The sequence below is a fragment of the Colobus angolensis genome, unplaced genomic scaffold (genome assembly GCF_000951035.1).
Source record: "Colobus angolensis palliatus isolate OR3802 unplaced genomic scaffold, Cang.pa_1.0 Scaffold85, whole genome shotgun sequence".
Taxonomy (NCBI): Eukaryota; Metazoa; Chordata; class Mammalia; order Primates; family Cercopithecidae; genus Colobus; species Colobus angolensis.
Window position 1 is genome coordinate 3094921 of NW_012122376.1, and position 21391 is coordinate 3116311.

Here is a 21391-nt window from a genome sequence, read left to right on the forward strand (position 1 = left end):
AATGGGCACCCACACCTTGCCCTCCTGGTAGAAGCACCCCGCACCTTCCCCTCCTGGTAGAGGCGCCCCGCACCTTACCCTCTGGGTAGAGGCTGAGAAGTAAAGATCAGGAACGAGGAGGAGGAGCAACTTCCCAGACGTGTAGAACTTATGAAGTTTATGAAGCAGCTTCCCAGACACGTAGAGCGTATAGAGAGGTGAGGCAGCCAACCTCAGCCACATTCAGCTTCCTGAAGAGAATGACTAAAGGACGACGCTTCAACCCACCTTTAGACAAGGATGGGAGATGGGTAAGGAAGATGGTGGCCCCTGATGCCTTTCTCATGCCACATGGGTGTGGTCAACGGTCTGAGGAGTTCAGATCCTGCTTCTGCTATTACTGAAGCATGACCTTTGACAAATCACTTCACTTTACTCAACCTCAGTTTCTTCATCTGTGAAATGGGAATCCCCTAACATTCTTGCGAAGATTGAATGAAATAATGCATGTAAACTGTTCAGCACACTGGAACCTTGTGAATGTCTACTAAGCAGTAATTCCCACTCTACTTTTTCTTTCTTCCTTAACATCTATTTTCTAACGTACTACAGAATGTATTCTCTTATCTACGTTATTTTTCTCCCCTTGCTAGAATATAAGCTTCATGGAGGTGGGATTTTTGTCTATTTTAGTCACTGATGTATCCCTAGTGCCTAGAACAGGATCTGGATCATAGGAGGCACTCAATAAATATTTGTTGAAGTAATTATATTGTACTAGAAACCTCTAAACAAATTCTTGTTGGCTCCCAATCCGATTCCTTTAGTCCCTCCTGCCTATGAAATGAGAAGAGTCCGGGAAGGCATCATTTACTCATCTTCATCTCTTGAAAACTTTCCCTTTCCAGCTTCACGCTCTCCCCCAGCCCTTGCTCTTCTGATGTCACTTACAGAGCCTGTGGGATTTGTCACTCTTCTACCATCTTCAAGAAACATTAGGGTCACTAGCGTGAGGTCTTAGCCTTGTCGGCCAAGCACTTCTCTCCTTTGCTCTTAAACATGTATATTTCATGGCTGACAAGCCTTTCCCATTTCTAATTTCTACAATTTATTGACAAAAAGAATGTTAAGGGGAAATCACAGATGTAGACTTGCAATGAGAGACATAATCAGAGAAAAACCTGATGCCAACTTCTTTTAGGGTAGCAATAGGTAAAAAAAATTGTTAAATTTTTAATTTGTTTCAAAGAATAACAGAAAACACTTCAGTAAATTTGGGTCTGAAGGCTTTAAAAACCTGATCTACCCACTTGGATATAACCTTGGCTAAGCGGCTTAGTCTTTCTAAGTCTCAGTTTCTTTGTCTGTAAAATGGGAGCATAATGTACCAAGGATAGAAGACCATGGTGGGGGATTCATGATTCATTAACAAGTGCTCAGTACAATGAGTGAGCACATATAAACCACTTAACATATATACACTTTGTATATATGTGTACATATATGTGTACACACACAAGTGTATACCTTGTTTCATTCCACAAAAATTTAAAGCATGGAAAATGTACACAATAAAATAATACAGTATAAATCAAATAGAAAGTTATAACCAGTTTTATAAGTACTTTAGAATGAGAAGAGGCTGAGTCTGAGAACACATATAACATAGACATAATATTGGGTATATTTCTAGGATTGTATGGTAGATATTTGGGCACCACATTTGACTCTGAGTTCCCTGGCAGCCAAAGTAAAATGGGAACTACTGTCAACTCCATAAAGCTAAATTCCCATGAAGAGAAAAATGTAAGTCGCTCAGACTAAGTAGCTTGCCCTCTAGCTATTACCTATGTATCAGTTAGAATCGTTAGACTGAATTTTATAAAAGGCTGAATAAAGTGACTATAGTGTCTTAACCAAATAGGGATTTATATTTAAGTAACAATGAAACCTAGCAGTTGGCCATCCCAGGCTGGTACAGCTGCTCAAGGGAGTCACCAGCAGCTGCCTTTTCAGTGTTCTGTTTTGCCATCCTTAGTGTGGGGTGACTCCAGCTCCAGACAGCGAGTCCACAACTCAGACAGGAAAATAAGAGGAAGGTCAAAGGACAAAAAGATGGAAGGCAGCTGTTACCTAAGTCTGCCCCTTTTTATCAGGAAAACAATACTTTCCTGCCTTCCCCAGAGCCTGCTCCCTAAACCTCTGCTTCCATCTCACTGTGTCACATTGCCAATTTAGCTGCAAGGGAGTCTGAGGAGGTTTTTTTTAACCAAGCACATGGCTGCTTTGAATGAAGAACTTGAGTTCTGAAGTAGGGGGGAAAGTGAGAATCAACATTTCGTAGGTAGAAATTTTATTTCATCCTTCTGTCAAGAGCCTAGAAATGTAGCCCAGTCCCTGGGTTTTAGGGAGAAGGGCACTGCTCCCCAGTGCTTGGCTTGAACATTTGGCAAAAATCCTTTCTGCTGTCAGCACCTAAGAGCATAAAAAGAGTAGTGCTGATCATGAAGTTTCCCAAAGTAACTTGTAGATGAGGAAGGAAAAATTAAAGAAATTGTTGGCTTTGAGTCAGCAGCAGCCCATTTGGGAGGACAGTAATTGCCACATTAGAGATGACAGTCATTTTGCAGTTGATCTTGCTGGTTGTAATCTGGCTATTGCCAGGTAAGAAAGACTTTTTCCACACACTTGCCCCTTCCTATTTAATATTTCAGTCATTGAGTGATTGAACACAGCAAAAATTTCATCGCCAACTAGTTAAAAAGCTATATTTCACGGTTACAATATCTAACAGAAGGGTTTATTTCACAGCTATCATGTTATAGCCATTAAATATATATTTTAAAAGACTGAAATTAAAATGCTAGAGCCATTTTTTACAGTGATTTAGTCTACAGACTTGCTGAATACAAATGAACCCAAGTCAGTTGTCATTTAACTGGTGAGAGACATCATTCTTGATGTTAGAACAGCCTCCCAACCACCAGCCCGATTTTCCACAGCTTCCCAGAGCGAAGTGTTGACTCAGTCAGCCTGCTGGAAGGGTGAAGGAAAAGGTTCAGAGCCCGAAGGCCCTTTGTATTATTCATATTTACCTCTAAAAATATTTCTTCGGAAAATATTTTAAAAATAGAAGATAGGATGAATGAGAAAGATATAGGTTGACTTTGAACACATTTCTAGAATATATTGTTAAGAGAGGAAAGCAAGGTGCAAAGCAGTATGTATGATATAATCTGATTTTTGCAAAGCAGTGTAAGTTTTCTCATAGGTATAGGTGTTTGTATGTGATCATATGAGTGCTTAGTTGTTAATATTGTTATCTGGGGTTGGGGGATGTGACAGGAAGCAGAGAAGAAAGCAACCAAAAGCTACTGTAAAATAATAAGGCAGGGGAGGGGTGTCAAGATGGCTGACTAGAAGCATTGCGTGCCCGCCTCCCCTCCTTAGAAGAACCAAAATAGTGTACAGGCAGTCACACTTCAAATACGTTATCCAAGACAGAACGCTGGAATTCAACAGAGAAGTGACAGGAAACACTGTAAGTGGGGAAAGAGAAGGGAAAAAGGCAGTCTGCCTGGCCGGGATCGGCTGGGAGCCAGGAGTGACTTCCCAACATGTGGAAAGGGTAAGTGAGAGACTTCCGGCAGCCCACATGCCCACTGTGGAAATGTGTAATTCTGGCCACAGAGAACTTCTCGACCCTTCCATCCCTGAAACTAACATAGACAGTCTCCTAGAGACTGTGGGATGGAACTCCTCTAGGGAGGAAGGTCGTGCTGGGTTTCTTTCTGAGACCCAAGCTGCTATAGCAAGGTGCCATTTTCAAACCTAGCTTTTGGCAGACTGCACGCTGTCCTGGGGCCCAGCAGCGTCTGGACTGAGGCATTAAAGAAACTTGGGCTGTTGCTACTGGGACTGAGGAGTGAGCTGAGAATATTGCCACAGTTGAGGCTAAGAAGCAAGTGAGGCACAGGCTGCAGCTGCAGCTGCTGGTGCTGGGAAGTGAGCACTGCCAGGAGACTGGGATGTAAGCACGGCAAAGACTGACACTGGGACTAAGTTGTCAGCTTTGGGGGGTGCTCCTGTAGCCAGAGCCAAGGGGGGCAAGCTAGGCACGGACTACTGCCAAGGTTAGAGGGCTAACCCTGGCAGGACTGGAGCATGAGAGGGATATGTGTTCCCCATCCACCAGCCCAGGCTGTGGCCACCAAAGACAGCCCCTCCCTCCAGTGACAGGGCCTCAGCACAGCTGCTACCACCTCTCAGCTGAGCAGTCCACCTGGGGCCTGCTACTGCTCACAATGGCTGGTGCCTGCTGTCATATTTCGGGGGACTGAGTGCAAGCCCACCCAGCCTGGCTTTGGCTCCTCTTCCATGACAGAACACATAGCCTCAGGTCCTTGGGCTTGCCCAACCCATCCACCACCTTGAGTACACTCCTCCCAGGGAACTCAGATTGGGCCTAAACTCCTGGCCACTACCATCTCAGCTGGTTCCTATACGCAAGCACCACCTGCAGTCCTAGAGACTGGCCTGCCCAACCCATCACAACCACTGCCAACATCAATGCACACTACTCAGGACCCAAAAAATCATCCTGCCACTGCTATTGCCATCACCCATGCCACGCCAGCTGCCTAGGGGCCTGAGAACCCACCCACCTGCCTGGTTCACTGCTGCCACTACTGGTATCCAAGCAAGCCACCTGGAGGCCCAAGAATTGGCCCACCAGGAACTGCTGAAACAGGCACCAGCTTATTCTACTCTGAAGCACAAAGATAGACATGCTCAGCTAACTGCTGCCACCACTGGGGCCTGAAGACTGACCTACCTGGCATCTCAGTCCCCAGCACAACTTCATCACAGCCTCTCTTGTTAACCACACTGTAACCCACTGAGGAAATCACAGGTACCCCTCATTGTGGTTACAGACAAAGAAATCATATAGAACCTACATGACTACATGCATGCAGAATCAAAGCCAAAGTACCCTATCTAACTGAAACCATAGAAACATCTTCAGGAAAATGTCCTCCCTTATGAAAGTAAATTTAAAATTAGGAAGAAGAGACTGTTATACCAGATGTGCAGATAGCAATGTAAGGACAGAATAAACATGAAAAAGCAAGGAAATACACTTCCAAGAGACAAAATAATTCACCAGCAATAGATCTTAATCAGAAAGAAATTTCCCAAATCCCAGATACAAAATTGAAAATATTCATTTTAGGGGCTGGGTGCAGTGGCTCATGCCTGTAATCCCAGCACTTTGGGAGGCCGAGGTGGGCAGATTACTTGAGGTCAGGAGTTCAAGACCAGCCTGACCAACATGGCAAAAACCCATCTCTACTAACAATACAAAAATTAGCTGGGCATGATGGCACATGTCTGCAATCCCAGCTACTTGGGAGGCTGAGGCAGGAGGATCAATTGAGTCCGGGTGGCAGAGGTTGCACTGAGCCAAGATTGCACCACTGCACTTCAGCCTAGGCAATAGAGTAAGACTCTGTCTCAAAATAAAAAAGGAAAAAAAAGAGAGAAAAATATTCATTTTAAAGAAGCTCAGTGAGATACAAGAGAATTCTGAAAAATAGTACAAAGAAATCAGAAAAATAATTCAGTATATGAATGATAAATTTGCCAAGGAGACAGATATTTAGAAAAAAAGAGAACCAAATAGAAATTCTGAAATTGAAGAACTCATGGAAGGAAATACAAAATACATTTGAAAGTTTCAACAATAGATTTGATCAGGCAGAAGAATCTCAGAACTTGAAGACAGGTCTTTTGAAATAATCCAGTTTGACAAAAATAAATAAAAAAGAATTGAAAAGTATAAACAAGGTCTTTGTTACATTTTGGATAACATAAAGTGATCAAACATTTAAGTTATTAGTATCCTCCAGAGAGAAGAGACAAAGAAAGGATTAGAAAACCTATTTAACACAATAATAGATAAAAGCTTCCTAAGTCTAGAAAGAGATTTAAACATTCTAGTACAAGAAGTTCAACAGTCCCCACGCAGATACAATACGAAAAGGTCTTCTCCATGAGACGTTATAGTCAGACTATCTAAAGTCAAAGATAAAGAGCAAATTTTTTAAAAAGCAAGGGAAAAGCATTAGTCATAAATAAAGAAAACTCCATCAGACTAACATTAGGTTTCTCAGCAGAAACCTTACAAGTCATAAGACAATGGGATGGTATATTCAAAATGCTGAAAGAAAAAACTGCCAGTCAAGAATGCTATTTCCAGGAAAAATCTCCTTTACAACTGAAGGAGAAATAGTCTTTCCCAGACAAGCAAATGCTGAGGGAGGGACTTTTTTACCACTAGATTGACCTTTTGAGAAATACTCAAGGATCCCTGGAAGTGAAAGGACAATATTTACCATCATAAAAACATACAAAAGTATAAAACTCACTAGTAAAACAATCATACAAAGGAGGAAGAGAAAGGATTCAAATCGTACCACCAAAGAAATCCACCAAATCGCAATGACAATCAGTAAGATAAAAAGAAAGGAAGGAAGAAGATGTAAGAAAACCATTTAATAATATGATAGGAACAAAGCCTCACATATCAATAATAACTTTGAACAGAGACATTAAATTATCCATTTAAAAGATATAGAATAGCTGGCCGAATGAAATTTAAAAAAAAATGATCCAACTATATGCTGCTTACAAGAAATTCACTTTACCAGTGAAGACATATAGACTGAAAATGAAGTCATGATAAAAATATATTCCATGCAAATGGAAAACAAAAGTGCACAGCAGTAGCTATACTTAGATAAAACAGTCTGTATGTCAAGAACAATAAAAAAAGAAATACAAAGAAGGTCATTATAATGATAAATGGATCAATCCAGCAAGAGGATATAACAGTTCTAAATATATGGCTATCCCACACTGGAGCACCCAGATTCATAAGGCAAATATTATAAGAAATGGACTGTAATACAATAATAGTGGAGGTCTTCAATTCGCTAATCCCAGCATTAGATAATCTAGACAGAAAGTCAACAAAGAAACACTGGATTTAAACTGAACTTTAGGCCAAATGGACCCAACAGGCATTTACAGTTCTTTCTATCAAACAACTGGAGAATATACATTATTTTCATCAGCATATGAACATTCTCCAGGATAGACCATATGTCAGGTCACAAAACAAGTCTCAACAGTTTAAAAAAATTAAAATCATCACATATCTTTTCAGACCACAATAGAATAAAACTAGAAATCAATACCAGGATGAACTTTGGAAACTATGCAAATACATAGAAATTAAACAACATGCTCCTGAATGACCATGGGGTCAAATAAGAAATTTAGATAAAATTAGGTGGGAGGGGCCAAGATGGCCAACTAGAAACAGCTGTGGTTGGAGGTTCCCACTGAGAAGAATGAAAATGGTGAATGAATCCTGCACTGGCAACTGAGGTATCCTGATTCTGTCATTGAGACTGAGTAGGTGGTTGGCATGACCCACAGAGAGCAAGGAAAAGTAGAGTGGTGTGTTGGCCCACCTGGGAGCCACATGGGGTGGAGTTCCCACCCCCAGCCAAGAAGGGTGATGAGTGATCATCCTGCCCTGCCTGGGAAACCATGCTTTATCCATAGATCGGTGCAACCCATGGATCAGGAGATCCCCCTCATGAGCCCATGCCACCAGGGCCTTGGGTCCCAAGCACAGAGCTGTGCAGATTCTCAGCAGCCACTTGGTGGGGACTGCCTAAGACTACCGAGTTCCTGTGGGGAGAGGTGGCCATCATCACTGTGGGTGCCTGCTGCCTAAGACGACTGAACTCCCCAGGAGAGGGGCAGCTGTCATCACTGTGGCTGCCTGCTAAGACAACTGAGCTCCCAGGGGGAGGGGTGGCTGCCATCACTGTAGCTCCAGTCTGCCATTTTTACCCTGCTGGTGCTGGAGAAACTGGACCATTTGGACCCAGGAGGAATTTCCCATAACACAGCATAGCAGGTGTGGCAGATCGTGGCCAGACTGCCTCTTTAAGCTGGACCCTGGCCCATCCCTCTTCACTGGATGAGGCCTCCCTGCATGAATTTCAGCAACTCCAGCCAGGGGTTTAGGGACAAAACTCTTTTTTTTTTTTTGAGACGGAGTCTCGCTCTGTCACCCAGGCTGGAGTGCTGTGGCCCGATCTCAGCTCACTGCAAGCTCCGCCTCCCGGGTTCACGCCATTCTCCTGCCTCAGCCTCCCGGCTGGGACTACAGGCGCCACCACCTCGCCCGGCTAGTTTTTTTTTTTTTTTTTTTTTTTTGTAGTTTTTAGTAGAGATGGGGTTTCACCGTGTTAGCCAGGATGATCTCGATCTCCTGACCTCGTGATCCACCCGTCTCGGCCTCCCAAAGTGCTGGGATTACCAGCTTGAGCTACCGCGCCCGGCCCCGGGACAAAACTCTTATCTCCCTGGGACTGAGCCCCTGTGGGGAGGGGTGGCTATGGTCTCCCTAGATCAGCAGACTTAGTCTTCTCCCCTGCTGGCTCTGAGGAACCTGGGCAATCTGGATGAGCAGAGATTCCCCTAACCCAATGCACCCCCTTTGCCAAGGGGCAGCCAGAGTGCTTCGTTAAGCAGGGCCCTGGTTCCCATGCCTCCTGAGTGGGTGGGACCCCTCAGTCAGGTTATACAGGAGTGTTCCTGCTGGCACCAGGTCAGTGCCCCTCTGGGACAGAGATCCCAAAGAAAGGAGCAGGCTGCCACCTTTGCTGTTCTTCAGCCTCCACTGGTGATAATTCTAGGTGCTGGAGGGACACAGGTAAATAGGGTCTGGAATGGGCCCCCAGCAAACTGCAGCAGTCCTATGGAAGATGGGCCTGACTGTTAAAGGAAAGACAAACAGAATGCAACAACAACAATAGCCTCAACAAAAAGTCCCCATAAAAATTCCATCCAAAGGTCAGCAGTCTTAAAGATTGAAGCTAGAAAAACTCACAAAAATGAGAAAGAATTAATGAAGAAAATGCTGAAAACTCAAAAAGTCAGAGTGCCTTTTCTCCTCTAAATGATCGCAACACCTCTCCAGCAAGGGCACAGAACTGGGCAGAAGCTGAGATGGATGAATTCATAGAAGTAGGCTTCAGAAGGTGAGTAATAACAAACTTCACTGAGCTAAAGGATCATGTTCTAATCCAATGCGAAGAAACTAAGAACCATGATAAAACATTACACAAGCTGTTGATCAGAACAATCAGTTTAGAGAGGAACATAAATGACCTGATGGAGCTGAAAAACTCAACATGAAAACTTCACAATGCAACCACAAGTATCAATAACCAAATAGACCAAGAAGAGGAAAGAAGCTCAGAGCTTGAAGACTGTCTTGGTGAAATAAGACAGACAGACAAGAATAGAGAAAAATAATGAAAAGGAATGAACAAAACCTCTGAGAAATATGGGATTATGTAAAAAGACCTAACCTATGACTGATTGGGGTACCTGAAAGAGAAAGAGAGAACAGAACCAAGTTGGAAAACATGCTTCAGGATATCATCCAGAACTTCCCCAACCTAAAAAGACAAGCCAAGATTCAAATTCAGGGAACCTAGAGAGCCCCAGTAAGATATTCCACAAGAAGATCAACCCCAACACACATAATCATCAGATTCTCCAATGCGGAAATGAAGGAAAAAATGTTAAGGGCAGCCAGAAAGAAAGGCCAGGTCACTTACAAATGGAAGCCTATCAGACTAACAGAAGACCTTTCAGCAGAAACCCTGTAAGCCAGAAGAGACTGGGGGTCAATACTTAACTTTTTTTTTTTTTTTTTTTTTTTGAGACAGAGTCTCTCTCTTGTTGCCCAGGCTGGAGTGCAATAGTGTGTTCTTGGCTCACTGCCACCTCCACTTCCTGGGTTCAGTTGATTCTCCTACCTCAGCCTCCTGAGTAGCTGGGATTACAGGCACCTGACACCATGCCCAGCTAATTTTGTATTTATATTAGACATAGGGTTTCACCATGTTGACCAGGCTGGTCTTGAACTCCTGACCTCAGGTGATCAGCCCACTTTGGCCTCCCAAAGTGCTGGAATTACAGGCATAAGCCACCGTGCCCAGCCTCAACATTCTTAAAGCAAAAAATTTCCAACTCAGAATTTCATACCTTGCTAAACTAAGCTTCATAAGTGAAGGAAAAATAAAATCCTTTTCAGACAAGCAAATGCTGAGAGAATTCACCACCACCAAACCTACCTTGCAAGAGCTCCTGAAGGAAGTGCTGAATATGAAAAGGAAAAACCATTACCAGCCACTGAAGTACAAAGACCAATGACACTATAAAGCAACTACATCAACAAGTCTGCAAAAATAACCCGCTAGCATCATGATGACGGGATCATATTAATAGATAACATTAACCTTAAATGTAAATGGGCTAAATGCCTCAATTAAAAGACACAGAGTGGAAAGCTGGATAAAGAATCAAGACCCACTGGTGTGCTGTATTCAAGAGACCCATCTCATGTGCAAAGACACACATAGCCTCAAAATAAAGGGAAGAAGAAAAATTTACCAAATGAGAATCAGAAAAAAACAGAAGATGTGATCCTAGTTTCTGGAGAAAACAGACTTTAAACTAACAAAGATCAGAAAAGACAAAGAAGGGCATTAAATAATGGTAAAGGGATCAATTCAACAAGAAGAGCTAACTATCCTAAATATACATGCACCCAATACAGGAGCACTGAGATTCACAAAACAAGTTCTTAGAGACCTACAAAGAGACTTAGACTCCCACACAATAATAGTGGGAGGCCTTAACACTCCACTGTCAATATTAGATCACTGAGACAGAAAATTAATGAGAATATTGAAGACTCAAACTCAGCTCTGGATCAAGGGAACCTGATAGATATCTACAGAAGTCTCCACCCCAAAACAGCAGAATATACGTTCTTCTTGGTGCCACATGGCATTTACTCTAAAACTGATCACATAATGGGAAGTAAACACTCCTCGGCAAATGCAAAAGAATTGAAATAATAACAAACTGTCTTTCAGACCACAGTGCAGTCAAATTATAACTCAAGATTAAGAAACTCACTCAAAACCACACAACTACATAGAATTTGAACAATCTGCTCTTGAATGACTCCTGGAAAAATAATGAAATTAAGGCAGAAATCAAGTAGTTCTTTGAAATCAATGCAATCAAAGAGACAGTGTACCAGAATCTCTGGGACACAGCTAAAGAGTGTTAAGAAGGAAATTTATAGCACCAAATGCCCACATCAAAAAGCTAGAAAGATCTCAAATTCACACCCTAACATCACAACTAAAAGAACTGGAGTACTAAGAGCAAATGAACCCCAAAGCTAGCAGAAGACAAGAAATAATCAAGATCAGAGTGAAACTGAAGGAGACAGATGTTTCAAATGTTTCAAAAAATGTTTCAAAAAATCAGTGAATCCAGCAGGTGATTTTATTTTTGAAAAAATTAATAAAATAGATCACTAGCTAGACTAATAAAGAAGAAAAGAGAGAAGAATCAAATAGACACAATGAAAGATGATAAAGGGGATATGACCACTGACCCCACAGAAATATAACCAACCATCAGAGAATATTATAAACACCTCTATGCAAATAAACTAGAAAATCTAGAAGAAATGGATGAATTTCTGGACACATGTACTCTCCCAACATTAAATCAGGAAGAAGTTGAATCCCTGAATAGACCAATAACTGTTCTGAAATTGAAACAGTAATTAATAGCCTACCAACTAAACAAAGCCCAGGACCAGATGGATTTACAGCTGAATTCTACCAGAGGTACAAAAAAGAGCTGGTATCATTTCTCTCCTGAAACTATTCCAAACAATTGAAAAGGAGGTACTTCTTCCTAACTCATGAGGCTAGCATCATCCTGATACCAAAACCTGGCAGAGATACAATAAAAAAAGAAAACTTAAAGCCAATATCCATGATGAACATTGATGCAAAAATGCTCAATAAAATACTGGCAAACTGAATCCAGCAGCACATCAAAAAGCTTTATCCACCATGATCAAGTCAGCTTCATCCCCAGGATGCAAGGCGGGTTCAATGTATGCAAATCAATAAATGTAATTCATCACATGAACAGAACTAAAGACAAAAACCACATGATTATCTCAATAGACACAGAAAAGACCTTTAATAAAATTCAACATCCCTTCATGTTAAAAACTCAATAAACCAGGTACTGTTGGAACATACCTCAAAATTGTAAGAGCCATTTATGACAAACCCACAGTGAATGTTATACTGGATGAGCAAAAACTGGAAGCATTCCCCTTGAAAACCAGCAGAAGACAAGGATGCCCCCTCTCACCATTCCTATTCAACATAGTATTTGGAAGTTCTGGCCAGGGCAATCAGGCAAGAGAAAGAAATAAAGTGTATTCAAATAGGAAGAGAGGAAGTCAAACTGTCTGTTTGCAGATGACATGATCCCATATCTAGAAAACCCCATAGTCTCAGAACAAAACTGGAGGCATCATGCTACCCGACTTCAAACTATACTACAAGGCTAGAGTAACCAAAACAGCATGATACTAGTACGAAAACAGACACATAGACCAATGGAACAAAAAAGATAACTTGGAAATAAGACTGCACATCTACAACCCACTGATCTTCAGCAAACCTGAAAAAAACAAGCAATGGGAAAAGGATTCCCTATTTAATAAGTGGTCCTGGGAGAACTGGCTAGTAATATGCAGAAAATTGAAACTGGACCCCTTCCTTATGTAACAATTAACTTAAGATGGATTAAAGACGGAAAAGTAAAATCCAAAACTATAAAAACCCTAGAAGAAAATCTAGGCAATACCATTCAGCACATAGGAAATGGCGAACAAATATTACATGATTGAAATGTCAAAAGCAATTGCAACAAAAGCAAAACTTGACAAATGAGATCTAATTAAACTAAAGAACTTCTGCACAACGAAATAAACTATCATCAGAATGAACAGGCAACCTACAGAATGAGAGAATTTTTTTGCATCTATCCAGCTGATAAAGGTCTAATAACCAGAATCTGCAATGAACTTAAACAAATTTACAAGAAAAAAAAAAAAAACATTAAAAAGTAGGCAAAGGACATCAACAGACACTTGTCAAAAGAAGACATTCATGCGGCCAACAAACATATGAAAAAAAGCTCAACATCACTGATCATTAGAGAAATGCAAATCAAAACCCCAATAAGATACCATCTGATGCCAGTCAGAATGGCAATTATTAAAAAGTCAAGAAACAACAGATGCTAGTGAGACTATGGAGAAATGGGAATGCTTTTACACTGTTGGTGGGAATGGGAATGTAAATTAGTTCAACCATTGTGGAAGACAGTGGGTGATTCCTCAAAGACCTAGAACCAGAAATACCACTTGATCCAGCAATCCTGTTACTGGGTATATACCCAAAGGAATAGAAATCATTCTATTATAAAGATACATGCATGCATATGTTCTTGCAGCACTATTCACAATAGCAAAGACATGGAGTCAACCCAAACGTCCATCAGTGATAGACTGGATAAAGAAAATGTACATGTACACCACAGAATATTATGCAGCCATAAAAAGGAATGAGATCATGTCCTTTGCAGGGACCTGGATGGAGCTGGAGGCCATTATCTTCAGCAAACTAATACAGGAATAGAAAACCGAACACTAACATGTTCTCACTTATAAATGGGAACTGAACAATGAGAACACATGGACACAGGGAAGGAAACAACACACACTGGGGCCTGTTATTGGGGGTGGGAGAGGGAGAGCATCAGGAAAAATAGCTAATGCATGTAGGGCTTCATACCTAGGTGATGGGTTGATAGGTGCAGCAAACCACCATGGCACACGTTTACCTATGTAACAAGCCTGCCTGTCCTGCACTTGTATCCCAGAACTTAAAATAAAATTAAATAAATTTTAAAAAGATAAAAATGTTTAAAATTCTTAAAACAAATGAAAATGGAAACTCTACATACCCAAACCTTTGGGATACAGCAAGAGTAGAAGAATTTTTTTTTTTCTTTTTTTTTTTTGAGACAGAGTTTCACTCTTGTTGCCCAGGCTGGAGTGCATTGGCATGATCTTGGCTCACTGCAACCTCTGCTTCCCAAGTTCAAGTGATTCTCCTGCCTCAGCCTCCTGAGTAGCTGGGATTACAGGTGCCTGCCACCATGCCCAGCTAAGTTTCGTATTTATTTATTTTTATTTTTTTGAGATGGAGTCTCACTCTGTTGCCAGGCTGGAGTGTAGTGGTGCAATCTCTGCTCACTGCAACCTCCACTTCCCGGGTTCAAGCGATTCTCCTGCCTCAGCCTCCTGAGTAGCTGGGACTACAGGTGCGTGCCACCACACCAAGCTAATTTTTGTATTTTTAGTAGAGATAGAGTTTCACCATGTTGGCCAAGATGGACTTGATCTCTTGACTTCGTGATCCACCTGCCTCGGCCTCCCAAAGTGTTGGGATTACAGGCGTGAGCCACTGCACCTCGCATTTGTATTTTTAGTAGAGATGGGGTTTCACCATGTTGGCCAGGCTGGTCTTGAACTCCTGACCTCAGGTGATCCACCCACCTCAGCCTCCTAAAGTTCTGGGATTACAGGCGTGAGCCACCATGCCCGACCAAGCAGAGGAAAATTTATAGCAATAAGCACCTACATCAAAAATGGTAAAAAGATTACATAAATTAACTATCAGCAATGCACCCCAAGGAACTAGAAAAGCAAGAATAAACCAAACCCAACATTAGCAGAAGAAAATAAATAATAAAGACCAGAGCCAGAACTAAATGAAATAGAGACTAGAAAATACAAAGGATCAATGAAATTAAAAGTTGATTCTTTAAAAAAGAAAAACAAAATTGATAAACTCCTTGCTAGACTAGCCACAAGAGAGAAACCCCCCCAATAAAAAACAAAATCAGAAATGAAAGATGAGACATTACAAGTAAGACCACAGAAATATAAAAGATCACTGGAGACTACTGAGAACGACTATATGCTGACAAACTGGGAAACCCAGAGGAAATAAATAAATTCCTGAAAGCATACAACCTACCAAGATTGAATCAGGAAGAAATGAAAATCTGAACAGAGCAATACTGAATAGTGAGACTGAATCAGTAATTAAAAAAAAAAAAAAATCTTCCAACAAAGAAAAGTCCAGAACTGGTTGGATTCACAACTGAATTTTACCAAACAAAAACCAGATACCAATTGTCTTGAAACTGTTTCAAAATATTAAAGAGGAGGGAATTCTTCCTAATTCATTCTGTGATGCCAACCAGCATCACACTGATACCAAAGTCAGAGATAGGCACAACAAAAAAAGACAACTACAGGGTATGCAGGGGTGCCCCAACCACACTCCGTCCACAGACTTTTGGTTATTTTAGGAGATTCCTGGTCAAAGATTTATTTCTCTTGACAACCAAGGGCCTCCATCTGGATTTCCAAGGAAGAAATTTCCTCTGAAGCACTGGAACTTGCTACCACCAGCACCATGCCCTACTAATATCCAGCATTGACCCCGGAGCAGAAGAAGGAGCTGTCTGACATTGCTCACCGTGTCATGACACCGGGCAAGGACATCCTGGCTGCAGATGAGTCCCTGGGAGCATTGCCAAGCAGCTGCAGTCCCTTGGCACCGAGAACACAGAAGAGAACTGGCACTTCTCCGTCAGCTGCTGCTGACAGCTGACGACTGCGTGAAGCCTTGCACTGGGGGCGTCATCCTCTTCCATGAGACACTCTACCAGAAGAAGGATGATGGGTGTCCTTTCCCCCAAGTTATCATATCCAAGGGTGGTGTTTTGAGTATCAAGGTAGACAAGGGCATGGTCCCCCTGGCAGGGACAAATGGTGAGACCACCACCCAAGGGTTGTATGGGCTGTCTGAGCACTGTGCCCAGTACAAGAAGGATGGAGCTGACTTTGCCAAGTAGCATTGTGTTCTGAAAATTGGGGAACACACCCCCTCAGCCCTTGCCATCATGGAAAATGCCAACGTCCTGGCCCATTATGCCAGCATCTGCTAGCAGAATGGCACTGTGCTCATTGCAGAGCCTGAGATCCTCACTGATGGGGACCATGGCTTGAAGTGCTGCCAGCATGTGACCAAGAAGGTGCTGACTGCTGTCTACAAGGCTCTGAGTGGTCAACATATCTAACTGGAAGGCACCTTGCTGAACCCCAACATGGTCATCCCAGGCCATGCCTGCACCCACAAGTTTTCTCACCGGGAGATTGCCATGGCGACTGTCACAATGCTGCGCTGCACAGTGGCCCCCCCTCCCCCCCGCCGTCCCTGGGATCACCTTCCTATCTGGAGGCCAGAGTAGGGAAGAGGCATCCATCAACCTCAATGCTATTAACAAGTGCCCCCTGTGACCTTCTCCTACAGCCGAGCCCTGCAGTCCTTTGCCCTGAAAGCCTGGGGTGGGAAGAAGGAGAACCTGAAGGCTACGCAGGAGAAGTAAGTCTAAGCAAGTCCTGGCCAACAGCCTGGCCTGTCAAGGAAAGTACACCCTGAGCAGCTCAGGCCCTCTTCATCTCTAACCACGCCTTCATCTCTTCATCTCTAACCACATCTATCAAGCAGAGGTGTTCCCAGGCTGTCCCCAACACTCTGGGCCCCACCCCCTGCCACACTCTCTTGAAGAGGGGGCCTCCTCCTCGGGGCTCCAGGTTGGCTTGCCCATGCTCTTGCCTCCCTCGTGACAGTGGTGTGTGATGTCGTCTGTGAATGCCAACTCCATCACCCTTTCCAGCACACTGCCAATAAACAGCTATTTAAGGCCAGGGGCGTGGTGCGGGGAGAAAACTACAGCCAATATCCCCGGTGAACATAAATACAAAATTTCTCAACAAAATACCAGCAAACTAAATGCAATAGCACATCAAAAAGACAATACACTGTGATCAAGTGGGATTTATACCAGGGACGCAAAGATGCTCCAATACACACAAATCAAAAAACATAACACATCACACCAACAAAATGAAGGCCAAAAACCATATGATTATCTCAATAGACATAGAAAAAGCATTTGATAAAATTCAACATCCCTTTACGATAAACAGTCTCAACAAACTAGGCATAGAAGGAGCATAAGTCAAAATAATAAAGACCATATACAGCCAACCCACAGCTAACATCATACTGAATGAAGTTGAAAGCCTTTGCTCTCAGAACTGGAACAAGACAAGGATTCTCACTTTCACCATTCCTACTCAACATAGTACTAGAAGTCCTAGCCAGAACAATCAGTCAAAAGAAAGAAATAAAAGGCATCCAAATTCGAAAAGAAGAAGTGAAACAGTCTCTTTCTGCTGATGATATGATATTATATCTAGAAAAACCTAAAGACTCTACCAAAAAAAAAAAAACTCACTTAAATTTGATAAATATATTCCGTAAAGTTGCAGAATACAAAATCAACATACAAAAAGCAGTAGCTTTTATATATATATCAGCAATGATCTAACTAAGAAGGAAATCAAGAAGGCAATTTCATTTATATATACAAAAATATATAAGAATAAATTTAACCAGGGAGGTAAAATATTTTTATAAGAAAAACTATAAAACACTGATGAAAGAAATTAAAGATGACACAAATGGAAAAACATCCTATGCTCCTGGGTTGGAAGACATATCATTAAAATGACCATATTGCTCAAAGCAATCTACAGGTTCAATGCAACCTCTATCAAAATACCAATGTCATTCTTCACAGAATTAGAAAAACAATCTTAAAATTCATATGGAATAAAAAAGAGCCAGAATAACCAAAGGAATCCTGAGCAAAATGAACAAAGCTAGAGGCATCACTTATTACAAGACTATAGTAACCAAAACAGCATGGCATTTTTATAAAATTAGACACACAAACCAATGGAACAGAATAGAGAACCCAGAAAACTGATCTTTGACACAGCCAGTATGAACTTATATCAGGGAAGCAGCACCCTGTTCAATAAATGGTACTGAAAGAATTAGATAGCCACACACAGAAGAATGAAACTGGACCCCTATCTCTCACCATATACAAAAATCAACTCAAAATGAATTGAAGACTTAAATATAAGACCTGAAGCTGTAAAAAACACTAGAAGAAAACCTAGAGAAAACTCTTCTGAACTTTGCTTTTGGCAAAAAATTTATGACTAAGATCTCAAAAGCATAAACAACAAAAATGAAAACAGACAAATGGAACTATATTAAATCAAAAAGCTTCTGCACAGCGAAGGAAACAATCAAAAGAGTAAATAGACAATCTGTTGACTGGGAGAAAATATTTGCAAACCATTCATCTGACAGGTGACTAATATCCAGAATATACAGGGAACTCAAACAACTCAACAGTAAAAAACCAAAACAAAAACAACAACCACCACCACCACAACCAAAAAACCAAGTAATTCCATTAAAAAGTGGGCAAAGGACATGAATAGACATTTCCGAAAAGAAGACATACAAATGGCAAACGGGTGTATGAAAAGGTACTCAACATCATTGATCGTCAGATAAATGTAAATCCAAGCCACAATGAGATATCACCTCACCCCAGTTAAAATGGCTTTTATCCTAAAGACAGGCAATCACAAATGCTGGTGAGGATATCAAGAAAAGAGAACACCTGTACACTGCTGGTGGAAATATAAATTAGTATAGCCACTGTATTAGTCCGTTTTCACACTTCTATAAAGAACTACCTGAGACTGGTAGTTTATAAAGAAAAGAGGTTTAATTGACTCACAGTTCTGCATGGCTGGGGAGGCCTCAGGAAATTTACAATCATGGCAGAAGGTGAAAGGGAAGCAAGGCACATCTTACATGGCGGCAGGAGAGACAGTGAGCAAAGGGAGATGTGCCACACTTTTAAACCATCAGATCTCATGAGAACTCACTCATTATCATGAAAACAGCAAGGCGGAAATCCACCCCCGTGATCCAATCACCTCCCACCAGGTGCCTCTTCTGACATTTGGGGATTCTAATTCAAGATGAGATTTGCGTGGGTACACAGAACCAAACCATATTAGCCACTATGGAGAATAGTACAGAGGTCCCTCAAAAAACTAAAAATAAAACTACCATGTGATTCAGCAATCCCATTGCTAGGTATATACCCAAAAGGAAGGAAATCAGTATACTGAAGAGATATCTGCACTCCTATGTTTATTGCAGCACTATTCACAATAGCCAAGATTTGGAAGCAACCTAAGTGTCTATCAATAGATGAATGGATAAAGAAATGTGGTACACATACAAAATGAAGTACTAGTCAGTCATAAAAATGAATGAGATTCTGTCATTTGCAACAATGTAAATGGAACCGGAGGACATATTGTTAAGTAAAATAAGCCAGGCACAGAAAGACAAACTTTTCCCATGTTCTCACTCCTTTGTGGAAGCTGGATATTAAAACAGGTTGAACTCATAGAGAGTGGAATGACGGTTATCAGAGGCTAGGAAAGGTAGCGGTGGGGGAAGTGGGGATGGAAAATGGGACAAAAATACAGTTATAATGAATAAGATCTAGTATTTGATAGCATGACAGGGTGACTATAGTCAATAATAATCTATTGTACATTTTAAACTAAAAGTAGAATTGGATTGTTTGTAACACAAAGAAATGATAATTGCTGGAGGTGATGGATCCTCCATTTACCCTGATGTGATTATTACACACTGTATGCCTGTATCAAAGTATCTTATGTACCCCATAAATATATACAGCTACTATGTACACATACAAAATTTTACATTTTAAAAAAGAAGACATACAAATAGGAAACAGGTATATGAAAACATGCTGAACTAATCATCAGGGGAATGCAAATAAAAACCACAATGAGATATCACCTTATCCCAGTCAGAATAGCTATTACTAAAAAGACAAAAAATAGCAGATGTTGGCGAGGATGGGGAGAAAAGGGAATTCGTACACACTTTTGCTGGAAATGTAGACTAGTAGAGCCACTGTGGAAGATAGTATGGAGATTTCTCAAAACACTAAAAAGAGAAAGTACCATTTGATCCAGCAATGCTATTACTGAGTATCTACTAAGAAAAAAATCAATATATCAGAGGGATACCTGCACTTGCATGTTTATTGCAGCACTATTCACCATAGCGAAGACATAAAATCAACCTAAGTGTTCATCAGTGGACGAATGGATAATGAAAATGCAATTGCTATTTAGCCAAAAACATTTGCAAACTCTTCAGACTATTGGAGTGTATACATTTCCTCTTTGTATCAAATCTACCACATCAGGTAGGTATTATTACTCCCATTTTACAGATAGGGAAACTGAGGCTTGAGAAAGTTTAGTCTCTCTCATCAGGCTCACCTAGGAGATAGGAGAGAGAGCTGGGGCTGGACTCAGGACCTCTGAATGTCTGGCCTCTGACCCAACCACATTATGCTTCCTTCTCCCTTTATGGGAATTTTCATTGAATCGGGTCTTGTCTTTTTAATTTCCATTCATTTCCTCCTAGAGAGTCCTGCTTCAGAGCTCACTTTGTTGGGGTGGCTTTTAAGAGGTGCCATTCAAATAAAATTGGGGTGAGTTTCTCTCTCCATCAAGAGCCAGCCACATCCCGCTTCAGGAATGAAAGACTCATCACTCCAGTTGCTGGGAGTGTGGCCCTCACTCCCCACACCTAGAGATCTGTTGGCTGAAGAGAGCTGCCTCCCTAGGGTCACCCCCTCTTCTAGGGGTAGCCCAGGAATAAATCCAATGCCTCATTGCTTGGTGCACAGAGACTGGATCCCCTCTCCCCAACTCTGAGGGGCCACCCAATGTCCAGAGCTCCCAGCCGGGTCAACAGAGGCCCTTGTTGGGACCACCCCCTTCTGCCCAGTCCTGTTTCCTTCCCAGTCTTTTGTTGGGAGATTGCAAGGACACATTCTAGATAATCCTCATTGTCTTCATTTTTCTTGCTTCACAGCCTTCTATCCCCTCTTTTTCCCTCCTAGACGTTACCTCCCCTATACCATCCCACATTACCAGCGGAGAATCATTTGGGACTCTCTGTTCCTCCCCTTCCCATGGTCTTAGGGCCACCTCATACCTGCGTTGCTGCAGGTTGGCTCATCTCCATAAACGTGGGTTGGCTCCTAGGTCCTCAGTACTGGGAGCTCCCTGACCACAGGAAGGATCTCAAATAACACATTTCTGTCTTCTCAGAATGTGTCTGCTCACTCTCTGAGGACCACACCCTCCTTACCAGGCTATGGAAACATTTCCAGGCTCCAGCACACCAGGGGTGGCCTCTGTAACTTGAAACAACCGGCAGTGATGGCTCTGGGCCATTACAATGTTTTTTGTCTTGGAAAGAATACTTGAAAATTACAAAAATTATGCCAT

The 21391-nt window shown here is 41.8% G+C and overlaps 1 protein-coding gene across 2 annotated transcripts in view; it reads left to right on the forward strand.

The window, feature by feature from the left end:
• The first annotated feature begins 89 nt into the window (after positions 1-89).
• TEX36 (testis expressed 36) overlaps positions 90-21391 on the forward strand; it is a 92914-nt gene continuing 71612 nt past the window's right edge. The window contains exon 1 of one of the 2 annotated variants that reach the window (XM_011930198.1): positions 90-290. In XM_011930198.1, coding sequence (XP_011785588.1) covers positions 240-290 — 51 coding nt within the window. In that variant the 5' untranslated portion in view covers positions 90-239. The remainder of the gene's footprint in view (positions 291-21391) is intronic. The other variant, XM_011930199.1, reaches the window with a different exon arrangement.